The sequence below is a fragment of the Anomaloglossus baeobatrachus genome, chromosome 5 (assembly GCF_048569485.1).
Source record: "Anomaloglossus baeobatrachus isolate aAnoBae1 chromosome 5, aAnoBae1.hap1, whole genome shotgun sequence".
In the NCBI taxonomy this organism is placed as follows: Eukaryota; Metazoa; Chordata; class Amphibia; order Anura; family Aromobatidae; genus Anomaloglossus; species Anomaloglossus baeobatrachus.
This window is the reverse complement of record NC_134357.1, coordinates 135,247,726-135,264,876: the sequence shown is the minus strand read 5'-3', so window position 1 is coordinate 135,264,876 and position 17,151 is coordinate 135,247,726. Positions and strand designations below refer to the sequence as shown.

Sequence of the window (17,151 nt, the reverse complement as noted above, 5' to 3'; positions counted from 1 at the left end):
ATTTATTAAAACAAATCAGCCTCCTCTACCCTTGTGCCAAAAACCAGCAGCATGGGCAAAGGCGGATTATAATGAGGGAAATCTGGGCTACCACCCGGGGCCCGAGGCTCCAGGGGGCCCATGCTCCGAACAGTAAATTGCCCCATTATAATCTGCATAAAACATTTTTAAGCTGCTGGGTCATCTGCCCGCCCTGCAGCACATCGGCAGGACGGGGGCCGCCATCAGGGAATTACAAACGTGACTCCTGTAAAGGGCCCCATGAGCAGAAGCCAGGAGGGGGGCAGGGCCACTGACAGCCCGGGCCCCTCCCCTTTCATTCCTCTGCTCACTGGGCCTCATAGAGAGCTGTCCACTCTCTTCCTGCACTGATCTATGTGATCGGAGCAGGACAGGAAATATACAGTGCCTACAAGTAGTATTCAACCCCCTGCAGATTTTGCAGGTTTGATAAGATGCAAATAAGTTAGAGCCTGCAAACTTCAAACAAGAGCAGGATTTATTAACAGATGCATAAATCTTACAAACCAACAAGTTATGTTGCTCAGTTAAATTTTAATACATTTTCAACATAAAAGTGTGGGTCAATTATTATTCAACCCCTAGGTTTAATATTTTGTGGAATAACCCTTGTTTGCAATTACAGCTAATAATCGTCTTTTATAAGACCTGATCAGGCCGGCACAGGTCTCTGGAGTTATCTTGGCCCACTCCTCCATGCAGATCTTCTCCAAGTTATCTAGGTTCTTTGGGTGTCTCATGTGGACTTTAATCTTGAGCTCCTTCCACAAGTTTTCAATTGGGTTAAGGTCAGGAGACTGACTAGGCCACTGCAACACCTTGATTTTTTCCCTCTTGAACCAGGCCTTGGTTTTCTTGGCTGTGTGCTTTGGGTCGTTGTCTTGTTGGAGGATGAAATGACGACCCATCTTAAGATCCTTGATAGAGCGAGCGGAGGTTCTTGGCCAAAATCTCCAGGTAGCCCATGCTATCCATCTTCCCATGGATGCGGACCAGATGGCCAGGCCCCTTGGCTGAGAAAAATCCCCACAGCATGATGCTGCCACCACCATGCTTGACTGTAGGGATGGTATTCTTGGGGTCGTATGCAGTGCCATCCAGTCTCCAAACGTCACATGTGTGGTTGGCACCAAAGATCTCGATCTTGGTCTCATCAGACCAGAGAACCTTGAACCAGTCTGTCTCAGAGTCCTCCAAGTGATCATGAGCAAACTGTAGACGAGCCTTGACATGACGCTTTGAAAGTAAAGGTACCTTACGGGCTCGTCTGGAACGGAGACCATTGCGGTGGATTACATTACTGATGGTATTGACAGAAACCAATGTCCCCACTGCCATGAGATCTTCCCGGAGCTCCTTCCTTGTTGTCCTTGGGTTAGCCTTGACTCTTCGGACAAGCCTGGCCTCGGCACGGGTGGAAACTTTCAAAGGCTGTCCAGGCCGTGGAAGACTAACAGTAGTTCCATAAGCCTTCCACTTCCGGATGATGCTTCCAACAGTGGAAACAGGTAGGCCCAACTCCTTGGAAAGGGTTTTGTACCCCTTGCAAGCCTTGTGACCCTCCACGATCTTGTCTCTGATGGCCTTGGAATGCTCCTTTGTCTTTCCCATGTTGACCAAGTATGAGTGCTGTTCAGAAGTTTGGGGAGGGTCTTAATTAGTCAGAAAAGGCTGGAAAAAGAGATAATTAATCCAAACATGTGAAGCTCATTGTTCTTTGTGCCTGAAATTCTTCTTAATACTTTAGGGAAACCAAACAGAATTCTTGTGGTTTGAGGGGTTGAATAATAAATGACCCTCTGAATAAACGTTTCACAATTTAAAAAAAAAAAATAAAAAAAGAAATAACATTCTTTTTTGCTGCAGTGCATTTCACACTTCCAGGCTGATCTACAGTCCAAATGTCACAATGCCAAGTTAATTCCGAACGTGTAAACCTGCTAAATCTGCAGGGGGTTGAATACTACTTGTAGGCACTGTACTAGAATAGAACTGAGACTGAGAAGGTGAAGGACCTTGTCTGATCACATGACCGGTGACCTGGCAGGTCCTGTTATTCAGTTGCTGCAGCCTCCGTGCAGATCCCAGCATCTGCTCTCCTGCTCTACACTGATCAGGAACTGCAAGATGAGGTAATGTATAGTGTGTGTAAGGAAATGTGCCTGTTGTAGAGCTGTGTGTGTATATGTGCATGTAGTCTGTCTGTCTCTTTCCTTGTCTGTCTCTCTCTCTTTCCTGTCTCTTTCCCTGTATTTGTTTGTCTGTCTTTGTCTGTCTGTCTTTCCCTGGCTGGCTGTCTCTGTCTGTCTTTTTCCCTGGCTGGCTGGCTGTCTCTGTCTATCTGTCTTTTTCCCTGGCTGGCTGTCTCTGTCTGTCTCTTTCCCTGGCTGGCTGTCTATGTCTGTCTGTGTCTTTCCCTGTCTCCCTGTCTCTCCACCGATATCATATTACCTCACACAAGCCTCTTATACTAACAATGTCCTTCGTTGCCTATAGCAACCAATCACAGCTCTTATAAATGACCTGTGGCTCCCAGCCCCAATGACTTTAATGTAAGGAGGTTTTTTAGTGAATAACTGTAAAGCGTGGGGTTAAATTTTCCCCTCCAAACATAGGTAATGACATTCCCTGAGTTACCTGAGGCGTCTGTGCAAAATATCATGATTGTAAATGTGACGGTGTGGATTCCTTTAGTGGACGTACACACACAAACACACACACACACACACAAACACATATACACACACATACATACACACACTCAGCTTTATATATTAGATATACGCATATAGCTGACGATTCTGGGGCTCGTCACTTCGATGACCCGAAAAGCGGTGCATGTAGTGTTTTTAGTGCTGTCAAAATGATGACTAGTGGTTAATGTTTGGTGAGGACTGTTTGCAGAATTGGAGATTCCAAGAGTGATGGTGGACTGTGGAAGGTTCGAGGAAGGATCTCAGCTCACCCGGTAAATGCATTAGCGGTGTCCTTTCTCTGGAGGACGGTGCAGGGAGGTCAGCTCCGTGTAGAAAAAAGTTGTTTCCAGCATCACATCCAAGAAATAAGGTTCAGCACAGTAAAAGAGATGTCCGGCACCACCAAATCACATATAGAACTCCACAATATATGGAAATAGCCCGACCATATAGAAAATATTCCAACCTCTCACCGTAAGGTCACATAAGGCTGGTGCTCAACAAAGGAGATAAGAAATAAGGTTAAAAAACAATTTTATTCCATAACTTGTGCAAATCTAGCAGGACATGTCTAAGGGCGGCTTTGCACACTACGACATCGCAGGTGCGATGTTGGTGGGGTCAAATCGAAAGTGACGCACATCCGGCGTCACTTGCGATGTCGTAGTGTGTAAATGCTAGATGATACGATGAACGAGCGCAAAAACGTTGTTATCATATCATCGTTGCATTCACCGACATTTCCATAATGCCGGTGCCGCGACAGGTACGATGTTGTTCCTCGGCAGCACACATCGCTGTGTATGAAGCCGCAGGAACGAGGAACATCTCCTTACCTGCCGCCGGTGGCTATGCGGAAGGACGGAGGTGGGCGGGATGTTTACATCCTGCTCATCTCCGCTCATCCGCCGCTATTGGCCGCCTGCCGTGTGACGTCGCTATGACGCCGCACGACCCGCCCCCTTCGGAAGGAGGCGGTTCGCCGGCCAGAGCGACGGTCGCAGTGCAAGTGAGTGCATGTGAAGCTGGCGTAGCGATAATTTTCGCTACGCCAGCTATCACACGATATCGTACCTGCTACGAGGGCGGGGACTATCGCGTGCGACATCGCAGCATCGGCTTGCGATGTCGCAACGTGCAAAGCCCGCCTAAGACTAAGAACCTCTTTTAGGTTTGGAACGTGTAAGCCATTGTTTTAGACTTCGTGGATGTCCATCCAACCTAGTGTTGGTTTTAACCTTATGAAACAAAATTCGTTTTTAACCTTATTTCTTGGACATGATGCTAGAAACAAACTTTTTTCTATTGCCAAAGGTGCGAGGGGTAGTGGAGGCGGAGTCTGAATGGGGCCCGAAATTTGTGGCAGTGTGGGGCCCTGAAATTCCTGGTGGCAGCCCTGGGCAGGACGTACTAGCAACATACAGGGTGCGGCCCGGCTGAGGGAGTTCTGCCCACATGTCTGCCAAAGAGGAGCGTCCTCTGTAATGGTGATGGCATTGTTACAGGACACGCTGGAGTCCAGTAGCTGAAGAATGGAGACAGATCGGTGACCTGTTCTGTGGACGTGCCTGCCGACCTGTTCATCAGCAGCAGATAATGGAGGCACACTATGTGAAGGGGGTGGGAATGTAATTTTCTATAAAGTGGTGATGAGGGTGTCTTCTATCAAAGTGTTCTGTGGCATCTGATCTATGTAGTTTCATTCCTCCATTCCCAATCCATACACTGTGTATGTATAGATTGGGAATGGAAGATTGAAACTCCATGGGTGAAACGCCCCAGCACCCTGAGCCCCACTGGCCCTCCCTCCATCTTGGATATTTCCAATGTCTGACTCCATATAGTGTGTGCCCCTCCATCAGGATATTCTGCATGTATCACGATTTATGTAGTGCATATAATGGAGGGGCACACACAGTATGCAGGCCGGGGACATCTGCCGACACCAATCCCATACACCCCATATATATTTTCACTACTACAATAAGGCCGTGTGCACACATTGAGTATTTGGTGAATTTTTTACAATTACGTAGGTAACATAAGTCACCAAATGCTGAACGTGCAGACAATGCATTACAAATAATGAGGTAAAAAACTCACCAAATACTCAATGTGTGCACATGGCCCAAGGAATCGTGCACATGTTCAGTATTAGAGTTTTTGTTACCTTAGTTATTTGTTAAGCTATGTTCACATAGGGCAGTTTTGCAGGTTTTTTTCATTGTTTTTTTTCACTGGTTTAATGCAAATACATGCTAATAATAAGCTGCAGCTTTTGCTCAGATCTTGCTGCAGAAAAAACCCGTGTGAACATAGGCTTAGGCCTTGTGCACATGTTCAGTATTGGTGAGTTTTTTACCTCAGTATCTGTAAGGCCTCGTGCACACGCTGAGAATTTGAGTATTTTACTTCAGTATTTGTTAAACTATGGTCACACATGGAGTTTTTGCTCATTTTTTTCATTATTATTTTTGGGCAATAGTCTTGTTTACAGATTAAAGTTGGACTGTTCAATACTTTAATGCTATAATACTCTGCCTTAGTGGTTTGTTTTTTAAACTGAAGGGTATATTTATTAGTTTAGTGGATGTTTTTTATGTTATAGCTTCGGCAAATATTTTTCAGAAATGATCTATTTCAGGTGTTTGACACATGACATGTCACATGACTCGTCACATGACCTGTGTTTAGGGATGGGGGGGCCCACAGCTCCTGAACAGCCCGGGGCCCTGGTTACCCTTAATCAGCTCCTGGGCATGGGATCTTCTAAGCAGCTGTCTAGTACTCTGAAAATGAAAATAGTGGAGGTCCACAAAGCAGGAGATAGCATACTGTTTTCGACTTGTCCCTTCCTCAGTTCGAAATATAATTAAGAAATGTCAGTTAATAGAAGCAGTTGAGGTCAAAATAAGGTCTGGAAGACCAAGTAAAATTTTTATCGGAGCTGCTTATATGATTGCTAGAGACACAAATCAGAACCCCGGTTTGACTGCAAAAGTTCTTCAGGAAGGTTTAGCAGACTCTAAAGTTGTGGTACATTGTTCTACTTTTCAGAGACACCTGGACAAATATGGCATTCATGGAAGATTCATCAGAAGAAATGCTCTCCTACCTCTTCACCATAAAATTCAATGTTAAAAGTATACAAAAGAACATGTAAACAAGCCTGATGATTTTTGGAAACAAGTCCTGCAAACTGATGAGGTTAAAATAGAACTCTTTAGCCACAACGATCAAAGGTATGTGTGGAGAAAAAAGGGCACAGAATTTCAGGAAAAGAATATCTCGCCAACCATTAAACATGGCGGTGGATCATGCTTTGAAGTTGTGTTGCAGCTAATGGCACAGGGAACATTTCAGGAGTAAAGGAAAGAGGATGGATTCAATGAAATTTCAACAAACTTTTGATGCAAATATAACACCATCTGTAAAAAAAAAAACAAAGTTGAAAAGAGGATGGCTTTTATTAATGGATAATGATTCTAAACACATGACAAAATCCACAATAGATGACTTCAAAAGGTGCAAGCTGAAGATTTTTTAATGGCCCTCACAGTCCCCTGATATGAACATACTGTAATTGAAAATCTGTGGCTAGACCTCAAATGAGCATTGCATGCAAGATGAGCCAAGAATCTTACAGAAGTGGAAGACTTTTCCAAGGAAGAATGGCTGAAAATCCCTCCAAGAATAATTGAAAGACTCTTGGCTGACTACAAAACGTGTTTACAAGCTGTAATACTTGCCAAAGGGGTTCAACTGGGCAGCATCGGACTGGCTTACGTAGAAAATGCCAGTAATGCCAGGCCTGGATTCAGGTACCTGCACTGCACTCCGGAGCTCTCACCTGAGCTCCGGCGTGCAGCCTAGACTGTACTGCAAGCGCCGAGTGATTGATTCCCCGGCGTTTGCGGTTCAGTTGATGACAGCTGCAGACAGGCCAGGTGAGAGCATCGGAGATCAGCCTGGCCTGTCTGCAGCTAACATGAACTGAACAGCAAGCGCCAGGGAATCAATCACTCGGCGCTCGCGGTACAGTCTAGGCTGCACGCCTGAGCTCAGGTGAGAGCTCCGGAGTGCAGTGCAAGTACCTGAATCCAGGCCTGGCATTACTGGAGTTTCCTCCGGTAGCCAGTCCGCCGCTGCTACTGGGTACTAATTGTGAAGGGTGCCCAGACTTTTGCATCAGCCCATTTTCCTTTTTTTCTAATTTAAAAATGTAAAAAATAATATTTTTTTTGTCTCAAAGTCATCTTTAATATTATGCCTTTTAGAGATCATTTCATCTTCAAGTTGGTTAACTGTTCACAATAACAGTAATTTTGACCAGGGGTGCCGAAACTTTTTCATGCCATTGTATTTATTAGAAAATTTAAATGGATTGTTAAAATTGGAAAGCATTGCTGCTTTCGTCTACAAACAGTGCCACACCTGTCTACAGGTAGTGAAGCATTGCAGCTCAGATCCATTCTGTTCATTAGCACTAAACGGTAATACTAGAGATACCCCATGGATAAGTGGGGCTATGTTTTCTGGAAGCAGATATGTTTTTCTACTCCTTAGAATGAATTTCACGGCTTATGATTACTGATGAGTTGCAGTCCACATGAGGTTCTTAGCTTAAATGTTATGGAATTACTAGTGAAACATGTAGGAGCTGCTCAGTGTAAGCTGTTGGAGAACAAGGGGCCTGTAGGTTTGACATAGGGTCTCAGAATTGTCCTTGCTCGCCTCTCCCATTTCAATGTAAAAATTACATTGTATATCAGTTAAGAATTTTATTTTAATGTAAATAATTTGGAAATTATTTGCAAATTTGAAAAAAGTGTTAGGACTTGTCAAAGTTACATTGATACAAAGAGAAATCGAGAGTAGTCACCTGGAAGAAAAGTGGGAAATAAATTAACCTTCTTTTTCAGATGCTGAAGTGTTTTTCCTACTGGGAACACTGAACCTATTCTTCAGAGTCAAGGTAATGCATGCAGACTGATTCTGTTTTACTCCCCCCTCTTTTCCAGTTTTCCGGCAAAGTACAGTCTCACATGTGACAGATTTGGGAGACCCCCTCTTGTCCAGAGGAGGGACAGAGGGAACCCAGGGTGTGTCTGTGCTACAATGTTACAGATGATGTCAGTATTTGCATCCTCTGGCTGGAGTTGCAATGCACTCTGACTATCCAGATCTCCCTCCCTTTTCCACTCTCTTTTTCTCCTCCTCCCTTCTTTCTTTTGCCTTCCTAAATGGATGGGGCTTCTCCTGGATAGGCACAGTTTTCAAGGGTCCAAAAAGACTATCAAAGCTGCTGTAAGTTTCTCCCCCAGCTCTCCACAGTGTGCCTCTCCTGATCTGTCAATCTGCACACTGCAACAGGAGGAGAACAGATTGTTAAACGCCTGGCTGGCTGGAGAAAATCCTGCAAGATCCTTCTCTCGCTTTCTCACTCTGTGATTCTGTAAATGTCCTTCAAACTGATCAAAAAAGAGAACATCTAAAGAAGAATAAAGCCAATCGAGATCTTCATTTACTGGATACTGAATCTGTCTGCTTCTCCTAGCCTAGGATACTATACAAACTCTTCTGCAAACTTTGTCCGATGGATTTTCTGCACATTTATGGGATTGTGTCTTGCTTTTTGACATCTTTCTGCTGGCTAACTGTGGACTCATTAATTTCCAAAGGTAGGATATTAACATTTTTGCATTTAAATTTTTATTTGGCCTAAATCAACAAAAAGTTATGGCCATACTTTTTATTTTAGATTTATCAAATCCCACTAGATTTCTTTGCAAGTGGGTAAATGCAAAGTAAGAACACCTTATACTATGCTAACCGGCTTCAGAAGAAATCAGGATGGCTAAGCTGAACTTACTGAGTATGAAGTGAAACACTTTATTTACTTTGTTAAACACTTCTTTACTTTGTTAAAATTTGACTTCTTCTGTTATTTCTTTTTCTAATCATTTCTATTTATTTTCAATGGCTGTGTGTATAAATCGGTCTATTTAAGTGGTTGCTTGCTACCACTCTTCACTTATAATATGAGTGTAACCTTAGATCCATAGGAAAGCCATGACATTGAATATCCAATTCACTTTTTTTTGTCCTTGTAAATTATTACATAGGTGTGTTTGTTTTGACAGGTGTCAATAAACTTACTCCATGTTGATGGGTCTGCAAGTCAAGGCTTTGCTCATTCCCCCCTGGCGGGGAAAGCGTAATAAGAGTATGCAGCTGGGAAAGCTGTAAAATGTTTCTTAGAATACAGGCGAAGGTCAATATTTAACAGGGGTGTTCAGTTTTTTTGGGAATGTGTTGCAGCGTAGAACCCTTGTTCTAGTTTACAAGGCCCAGTAAGTTTCCAACAAACAAGAGCAACATGTTCCTTCAAACTATGTCAAAGCGAATGCCTTTGGTGCCGAGATTGGACTATAGTTAGAAAATGTGTGGTCCACATGTCAACGAAAGAGAAAGATATGATCGTGAGAACTGACGACTTCTAAAACATAATTTCATCTCTAAATACTAACGAAATTCTTATTTCCTCCCAATAGAACACCTCTCCGGGAAGCTAAATGAATATGGTATGGTTGTCCCATTCAGTACAGATCATCTAGGACATTATATTTCCCACGTGGTGTCAGCAGCAGGAAGTAGGATGACCTTAAAGCACCCTGGGCAGAGGTTTGCCCGAAGTATTCCTGATCCAATAACTCAGTCAGATGATAGGTGCTTGTACTTCAATGTCACAGTCTTTGGCAAGCAGCTACATCTGCGTTTGAAGCCCAATAGAAAGCTAGTTTCCCATCAGGCTACTATTGAGTGGCAGGAGGATTACCAGGAGATTTTTCATGACTCAGTACGTGCCGATTGTGTATATACAGGAGATATCACCGATATGCCTGGTACTACGGTGGCCATCAGCAACTGTGATGGACTGGTAAGTCAACTATTATTATGATTTTGTGTTCCACAACATTTTCTATACATTTCTGGAATATGAAATTAAGGTACTGACAAAAAAACCTGAAAATCTGATAGACCCAAAAATGTTAAAGGCCCTACTAACTAGAACAACAGGTTTGGAAAAAAAAAAACAACAGGTAGGTACTGTGTGTATTTCTCCCTACAAATATTTTTAGACCTCTTTCAGAATACAAATGAACATGTGTTTCAGCATTAACCTAATCTTCTTAAACTTTTTCTATATTTTTAACTTTTCACCAGCAAGTGGATGACAAAAATAAAAGTAAACTTCTTTGATGGATAATTCTAGAATATCATACTACACTAAACAAGTCGAGGGACATAATATGCCTTAGCAGCTAGCTAAGCTTTAACTGCTGTCAGCTCATCTCATGCCAGAAATACATTGGCTTGTTATTTGTATCTTTGGAAGAGTTATGGGGGCTTGCTTGACAAGTCCTATGTATATAACATTCCTGAATTTTCAAGTGCATTTCTGAAAATAGAACACAACTACACAGAGCTACATTCTTCATAGTAGAAGAAAAATGAACATGCAAAAATTTGTATTGTACTTCCACCTGTTTGCCTGGTGGGTATGTCTGAATTTCACATATTGTTCTTAGAAGTTAAATTCTAATCATACGAAGTCTTCAGGAATCTGGGAAGATATGAGGATTTGGGATTCTATTCCAATATTGTTTTCCATATTTACTTACAAGTGCGGTGAATTCATGGGCTGATATTTAGCATGGCTACATTATGTAAATTAGCCATGTGTTGTGTTCTGTTTGAGCAAGGTCTAGAGTTAATGAGAATTTGGACCAGACTCAATTAGCCACATCTCAAAATGCACAGATTTTGTTAATAAACATTAAATAGTCTATAAACTGTATGGTTCACCAAACAACCCACTGTACCAAGCTACCACGTTTTGGCATTCAATTGAAGAGTATGACCAATGGAGCATATGACACCAATTTGCGGATCTTAACTTTTTTTTCTTCATCTTTTGCACCAGGTTGTTGCCAGGCAGTATTATTAGATGATATTATTAGTGATGAGTCAGTGTGCTTGCCACTGCTCATTACTCGATCGAGCATCAGGGTTTTTAGGCGCAAAGCAAGTACCTAATATGATGGAAGTCAATAGGAAACTCGAGCCTTTTTAAACGCCGATGCTTGATCAAGTAACAAGCACGGATGCTCGTCACTTGATATTACGTTCCCACTTCTCAGCCATCTACATTAAGAATAATGAGAAAATAATTCATAACGTTTTGTTTCGTATTCATGCCAGTTAGACAGTTTGTGAGTTTTTCAATAAATATATTTAATAAAAGTGGTATAGGCCATCCAAGTCTATTGGAAGACTGTATAGAGAAAAATCTGACTCATAAAGAAAAGGCCAGTGTTCTGAATATGTTATTACTGCTGCCGTTGTCACTTACATACTGTGCAGAGATTGAGTTTTAGGGTTAAGTTGCTGTTTCTTGTAATGTCAACTGGTATCTTAACCGTTGCTCCAGGGGGTGAGCATGTATTCTCAATGAATCTGACCCAGCTTGCAGACCTGCCTAGTGATGACCTCTGACGGTAGCATGTACAAGCCCTTAACAAGAAGTTAGGATTTTTAATTAACCTGCTGAACCCCTTATAAATTGACAACGTGATTAAAGAGAAGATTAGCCAAATTCCAATTGTCAGAGTATAAAAAGACCAGTCTATCTTAAGGCTACTTCACATGCTGCGACATCACTAGCGATCTCATTAGCGATGTGAAATTCTAGATCGCAAGTGCGATCTGTCGAGATCGCACATGCATAAAATGACCTATGTGCGTTCTCAAAAGATCGCACTTGCTATCTAGAATTTCACATCGCTAATGAGATAGCTAGCGATGTCGCAGCATGTAAAGTAGCCTTTACAGTTTCCCGTTATGAGCACACGTAGTAAATAATGAAAAATAAGGTCTTATTTAAAACTACTACGCCTGACCCGCCCGATTCTTGTTCTGACTAGAGGTCCAGCTGCGCAGTCCCTAAAGGCCCCTGCGCAAACTGAGGCAACCCTAAGTGGATGACCACTCAGAACTTTGCTTCCTAAGCGGCCATCGAGGGTTCCACGTACCTCCTAAAGCATCCATGGAAAGGTGCAGAGTAAAATAAGGAAAAGTTATAATCTGCCAGGAGAAACACAATACAAACAGCCTGTAGTTCCAAGCAGGGTCCACTTCAGAAATACCACCAGCAGGAAATTAAATCCCAGGGAGGTTTTAAATAGTTACTCTTTCTGGGTGATAGGGCAGACTAAATTATATCATAGGAAACACTTGTTGGCAGAAAGGCAATGAACACATAAAGTGTCCACGCGGAGACAAAGTATTCAGGACCAGGGCAGCAACTGAACCTTACTGTGGCTCAGTGGAAGGGGAAATGGACCACAGGACAGGAGGCTGCCATATCAAATCCCAGGCATGACACCCATGCTTCACACTGTATGTTCTTCATGAAAAATATGAAACACTGACAATATGCTGTCAGAATACCTGCCTAAATTCAACTTAGTTGTGCTTTTGTTGTTCTTAGCTTTTATTGAAATGATGATTAAGGGATGATATTATGAAATGCATAGGATGTAGTGAAGTCTGCACTGTATGTTAACTGTGCACATGGGTTTCCAACAAAATATTGAGCCAAAGAAAAAGGATTGTCGACCTTCTTCTGCCAATATAGAATCTATTTATTGTATGTAAAGTAATTGAACTTACAGATATAGTTAATTTATATTTGCACTAATTCTTCTATCTCAAATCTATTCACCCAATGCCAGAACTTCCATATTTTTTCTGATACCAGCGGCGTGCTGCCCATTCTCTCTGCTGGAATGTGACTAGTGATGTGCTTATGTGGACTTGGGTGTCTGGCTCAGTTTATTAGCTAAGCCTGCCTTCTCTGTCTCTGCATCAACTGCGATGGAAAAAAGAACTGGCTTTGCTAATCAACTGCTCCATACAGCCAGCCACTTCAAGCATCTCATTAGTCATGTTCTGATAGTAAGTGGTTGGTGGATAGGAAGACTCTGCTTATTTTGGAATAAATGTAAAAGTGCAGGTTCTGGCACCAGGAAGGCATGAATTCCAATGATCAGCACAGAGTTTATTACCTATTAAAGTGTACTAGTAAGGTTAATTTATTTTTACATTAGAAATACAATAGAACGATGAGTTTCTCGTTAGACACCCTCTATAATATGGCACATAGACTGGCATGCAGGAAAACCTTAAAATCTTGAATTAGAAAAAGTGCTTTGGCTAATGTTCATATGTCTGGGTACAAAACATTTTGAAAAGTTTGGAAACTCTTCTGAATTTTCTGGATTTACACATGAAATTTTTACTGTCGTGTATGGAGACAACGCAGCAATAACTTGGAGGAAATAAACATTGGATAAGTCAGGCTTTTATCTATTAAAAGCAGAACCTCTTATTCATTTGAAAGTGTCCTGGTGAAAAGCTCGTAGGTTGATTCCGGGGGTCATCCAGGGCCAGACATGCTGTTGGCAGCTACTGACTGATGTTTCTGGTACATAAGCATTTAGGGATTTCTTTTAATTTTGTACCATTTCTTTCACACCTATTACAAGATGTATATTTAGGTGTGAAAATAATTATAGATTTTCCACAGACCAATATTGTTAGTAAAATTGTTCCAACTGACGAGCACAGGGACTTTCAAAATGGCCCTGTTAGATGAACCCAAAACATTCTCTCTGACCTCTACCCATTCCATAATCGCTTAAATAAATTTGCACTTGGGTCTAGGAAATTTAAAAGTGATCATACTCGTTAGATAACAGTGAACAACCACTGAATGATCGTCTGGAGAATGATCATAATGCAGATGTAGTCGAACACATATTCATATTTGTTGATACTGGGCCATAGATTGTTGGACGAAAAAATAAAGGACAACTAAGGGCACATTCAGACTTCAGTTTTTCTTGTGCAAGACTAAGGGCACATTCAGACTTCAGTTTTTCTTGTGCAAGTGCTTTCCGTTTTTTTTTTCACGAATTGCATATTTATCAATAATAGCTTATAGACTATTTGATAGGAAAATCTTTAGAAACATCCAACTGATGTTTAAAGGCCCCGCCACACACAACGAGATCGCTAACGAGATCGCTAACGAGATCGTTGCTACGTCACCGTTTCTGTGACGCAGCAGCGATCTCGTTATGTGTGACACCTACCAGCGATCAGGCCCCTGCTGTGAGATCATTAGTCATTGCTGAATGGTTGGGACCATTTTCTTCAAAGGCAATGTCCTGCTGGGCAGGACACATCGCTGTGTTTGACACCTACCAATGACCTCCTTACACAGTCCCAACGCCCGCTGAGATCGTTATACAGGTCGCTGATCATTACTGCATTGTTGGTAAGATCTGACTGTGTGACATCTCACCAGCGACCTTCCAGCGACTTACCAGCGATCCTTATCAGGTCACATTATTTTCGGGATCGCTGGTAAGTCGTTAAATGTGACGGGGGCTAAAGTCTTTGACAAAAAACTCAATCTAACACCTTAATTTATGATTCACTACATGGACAAACTTCACACCTCCACCAGACTGACTCCAGGTCAGTAAAGCTGGGTTCACACTAAGCGACAGCGACAACGACGTCGCTGTTACGTCACCATTTTCGGTGACGTAACAGCGACCTTGTAAGTCGCTGTTATGATCGCTGCTTAGCTGTCAAACACAGCAGAAGCAGCGATCATAACGTCGCTACATGTGCAGAGAGCAGGGAGCCGCGCTTAGCGCTGGCTCCTTGCTCTCCTAGGTACAGTACACATCGGGTTAATTAACCCGATGTGTGCTGCAGCTACATGTCACAGTGCAGAGAGCAGGGAGCCGCGCTTAGTGCTGGCTCCTTGCTCTCCTAGGTACAGTACACATCGGGTTAATTAACTCGATGTGTGCTGCAGCTACATGTCACAGTGCAGAGAGCAGGGAGCCGCGCTTAGCGCTGGCTCCTTGCTCTCCTAGGTACAGTACACATCGGGTTAATTAACCCGATGTGTGCTGCAGCTACATGTCACAGTGCAGAGAGCAGGGAGCCGCGCTTAGCGCTGGCTCCTTGCTCTCCTAGGTACAGTACACATCGGGTTAATTAACCCGATGTGTACTGCAGCTACATGTCACAGTGCAGAGAGCAGGGAGCCGCGCACACTGCTTAGCGCTGGCTCCTTGCTCTCCTAGCTACAGTACACATAGGGTTAATTACCTGATGTGTACTGCAGCCACATGTGCACATAGCAGGAGCCGGCACTGGCAGCAAGAGCGGAGGCTGGTAACGAAGGTAAATATCGGGTAACCAGGGAAAGGTCTTCCCTTGGTTACCCGATGTTTACGCTGGTTACAGCTTACCGCAGCTGCCAGACGCCGGCTCCTGCTCCCTGCTCACTTCATTTCGTCGCTCTCTCGCTGTCACACACAGCGATGTGTGTGTCACAGCGGGAGAGTGACGACCAAAAAATGAAGCTGGACATTCAGCAACGACCGGCGACCTCACAGCAGGGGCCAGGTCGTTGCTGGATGTCACACACAGCGACAGCGACGGGACGTCGCTGCAACGTCACAGAAAATGGTGACGTAGCAGCGACGTCGTTGTCGTTGTCGCTGTGTGTGACACCAGCTTAAAACTTCACTTCTACCACATCTCCATTTGTAACGAAAATCTTAATTTGATTTCCTTGGTTTATCTTTAGGAGGCATCACTTCCATCTTTCTCATGCACAATTGTCCTGTTGTAACATCTTTTATATATTGTGCGTGTGTCTCAGTAATTCATTTGTAAACCTGCCTGACGAAGGAGCCTTTGTGCTCCGAGAAAAACTGGTGAAACTCTGACCAGTCTCTGATGGTAAAAACTGACTCAATTGACACGCCTAACTCCAGGGTCGGAGGTACTCGGAACCGGGCCAGACTAGTCCAGGGATGGCAGCGTGGTGGGGTTCAGCTTTGTGATCCTGGTGGTATCTTATAAATAAAGGGGATGATGATTATATTTACAGTGGAATAAAGTTTGTGACGCCACCTGTGGTTTTGCGGCTATGTGGGCCGTCGCTGTGCTATGTGTTTCCCGGAGCAGGTGGTAATGGCGCAGCTGAAGTATTATTGCTCCCCACAGGTGAAGCGGGACCCCTGGACCTTTGGAAAAGGATCGAGATTTCACACTCAGGGAGACAGCTTACCACACAAGTCTTGATATCGGTCTCTTCAAGGCCACTGAGATGTGGCTCACCATTTTCAGGCAAACACAATCTGTAGTGAGAGCAGGACCTTGGATAGCAATAACTGTCACACACACCAGGTCTTTCTTTCTGTACCTTTACTGATATTAGCAGGGTTATCTCCAGGGTACAGTCCGGGTGGTCAGGTGGCAGTTGGGATTTCCATATCTGTGAGTTATGAGGCCTCCTTATTGCTGTGTGTCTGTTTAAGTCCTGGGCTGTTTCAAACCTGGCCCTGAACTCTCCTGTGTCTCTCACTTGTATAGCAGGCGTAATGAACTGTTCTGCTGGGCACCACTAACTCTGCTGCGGTCCCTAGCTCTGTTGATGGCGGTGCTACAAGTGCTTCTGTGCTGGGAGACTGAAGTCCCCGTCGCCTTCCGGTCTTTTCTGCTGGGCCTGACTGAACCCATGCAGACTCGGTCTCCGGTGTCGGGGTTGCTTCTTCTGGGGTGTACCGAACTGGTCACTTCACCCCTTCTCTGTCTCGCCTTGCCTCCGACCCTCACTCAGGATCCCTCACACTGCTAGGCTTTTTCCCCTGGTACTCGACCAACACAGCACCGTTTTCAGGTTGCTTCCTCTGTCAGTCATGCACTGGACCCGACCGGTTTCAACTGCCTTTCTCAGCCCCCAGCATTTGAATTTCTAGGAGACTTTAACTGACATCAGCCAGTATGCCTGACGTCAGTTAAGTAGAGCTCCCCCTTCAGGCCTGGGGTAGAAAGTGTTGTATGTGAGTACTTCCAATGTGGAAATTCCTTACTGCACCAACCAGATATTACTGTGGCTACATAACCGCAGGGTGCCACACAATCACCAACTCTGATGGCACACTGATGTTTGAATCACCCCTTACTCAAATTTAGACAATAATAATCTATAATTAATAGTGGTGTATACTGATTAAAGAGGGCCCATGGGCAAGAACAGTACATGGGACAACTGACAGACTCAGACAGTATATGGCCCCCGTGTCAAAAAAGTACATGGGCCCAGAATAGGACACAGACAGTAGATGTTCCCTGCAACTGAATAGTACATGAGTCCTGGGGTGGACTCAGACAGTAGAGGGCCTCTGTGGCAGAACAATACATGGGCCTGAGAGTGGAGACAGACAGAAGAGGGGTCCTGTGGCAGAAGAGTACATGGACCCAGGAGAGGACACAG

The 17,151-nt window shown here is 43.7% G+C and overlaps 1 protein-coding gene across 1 annotated transcript in view; it reads left to right on the top strand.

Moving 5' to 3' along the window:
- Positions 1-7,977: 7,977 nt before the first annotated feature.
- Positions 7,978-17,151, top strand: part of ADAMTS14 (ADAM metallopeptidase with thrombospondin type 1 motif 14) — a 305,508-nt gene continuing 296,334 nt past the window's right edge. Inside the window, exons 1-2 of the mRNA XM_075347232.1 lie at positions 7,978-8,398; positions 9,272-9,657. Coding sequence (XP_075203347.1) covers positions 8,314-8,398; positions 9,272-9,657 — 471 coding nt within the window. The 5' untranslated portion in view covers positions 7,978-8,313. The remainder of the gene's footprint in view (positions 8,399-9,271; positions 9,658-17,151) is intronic.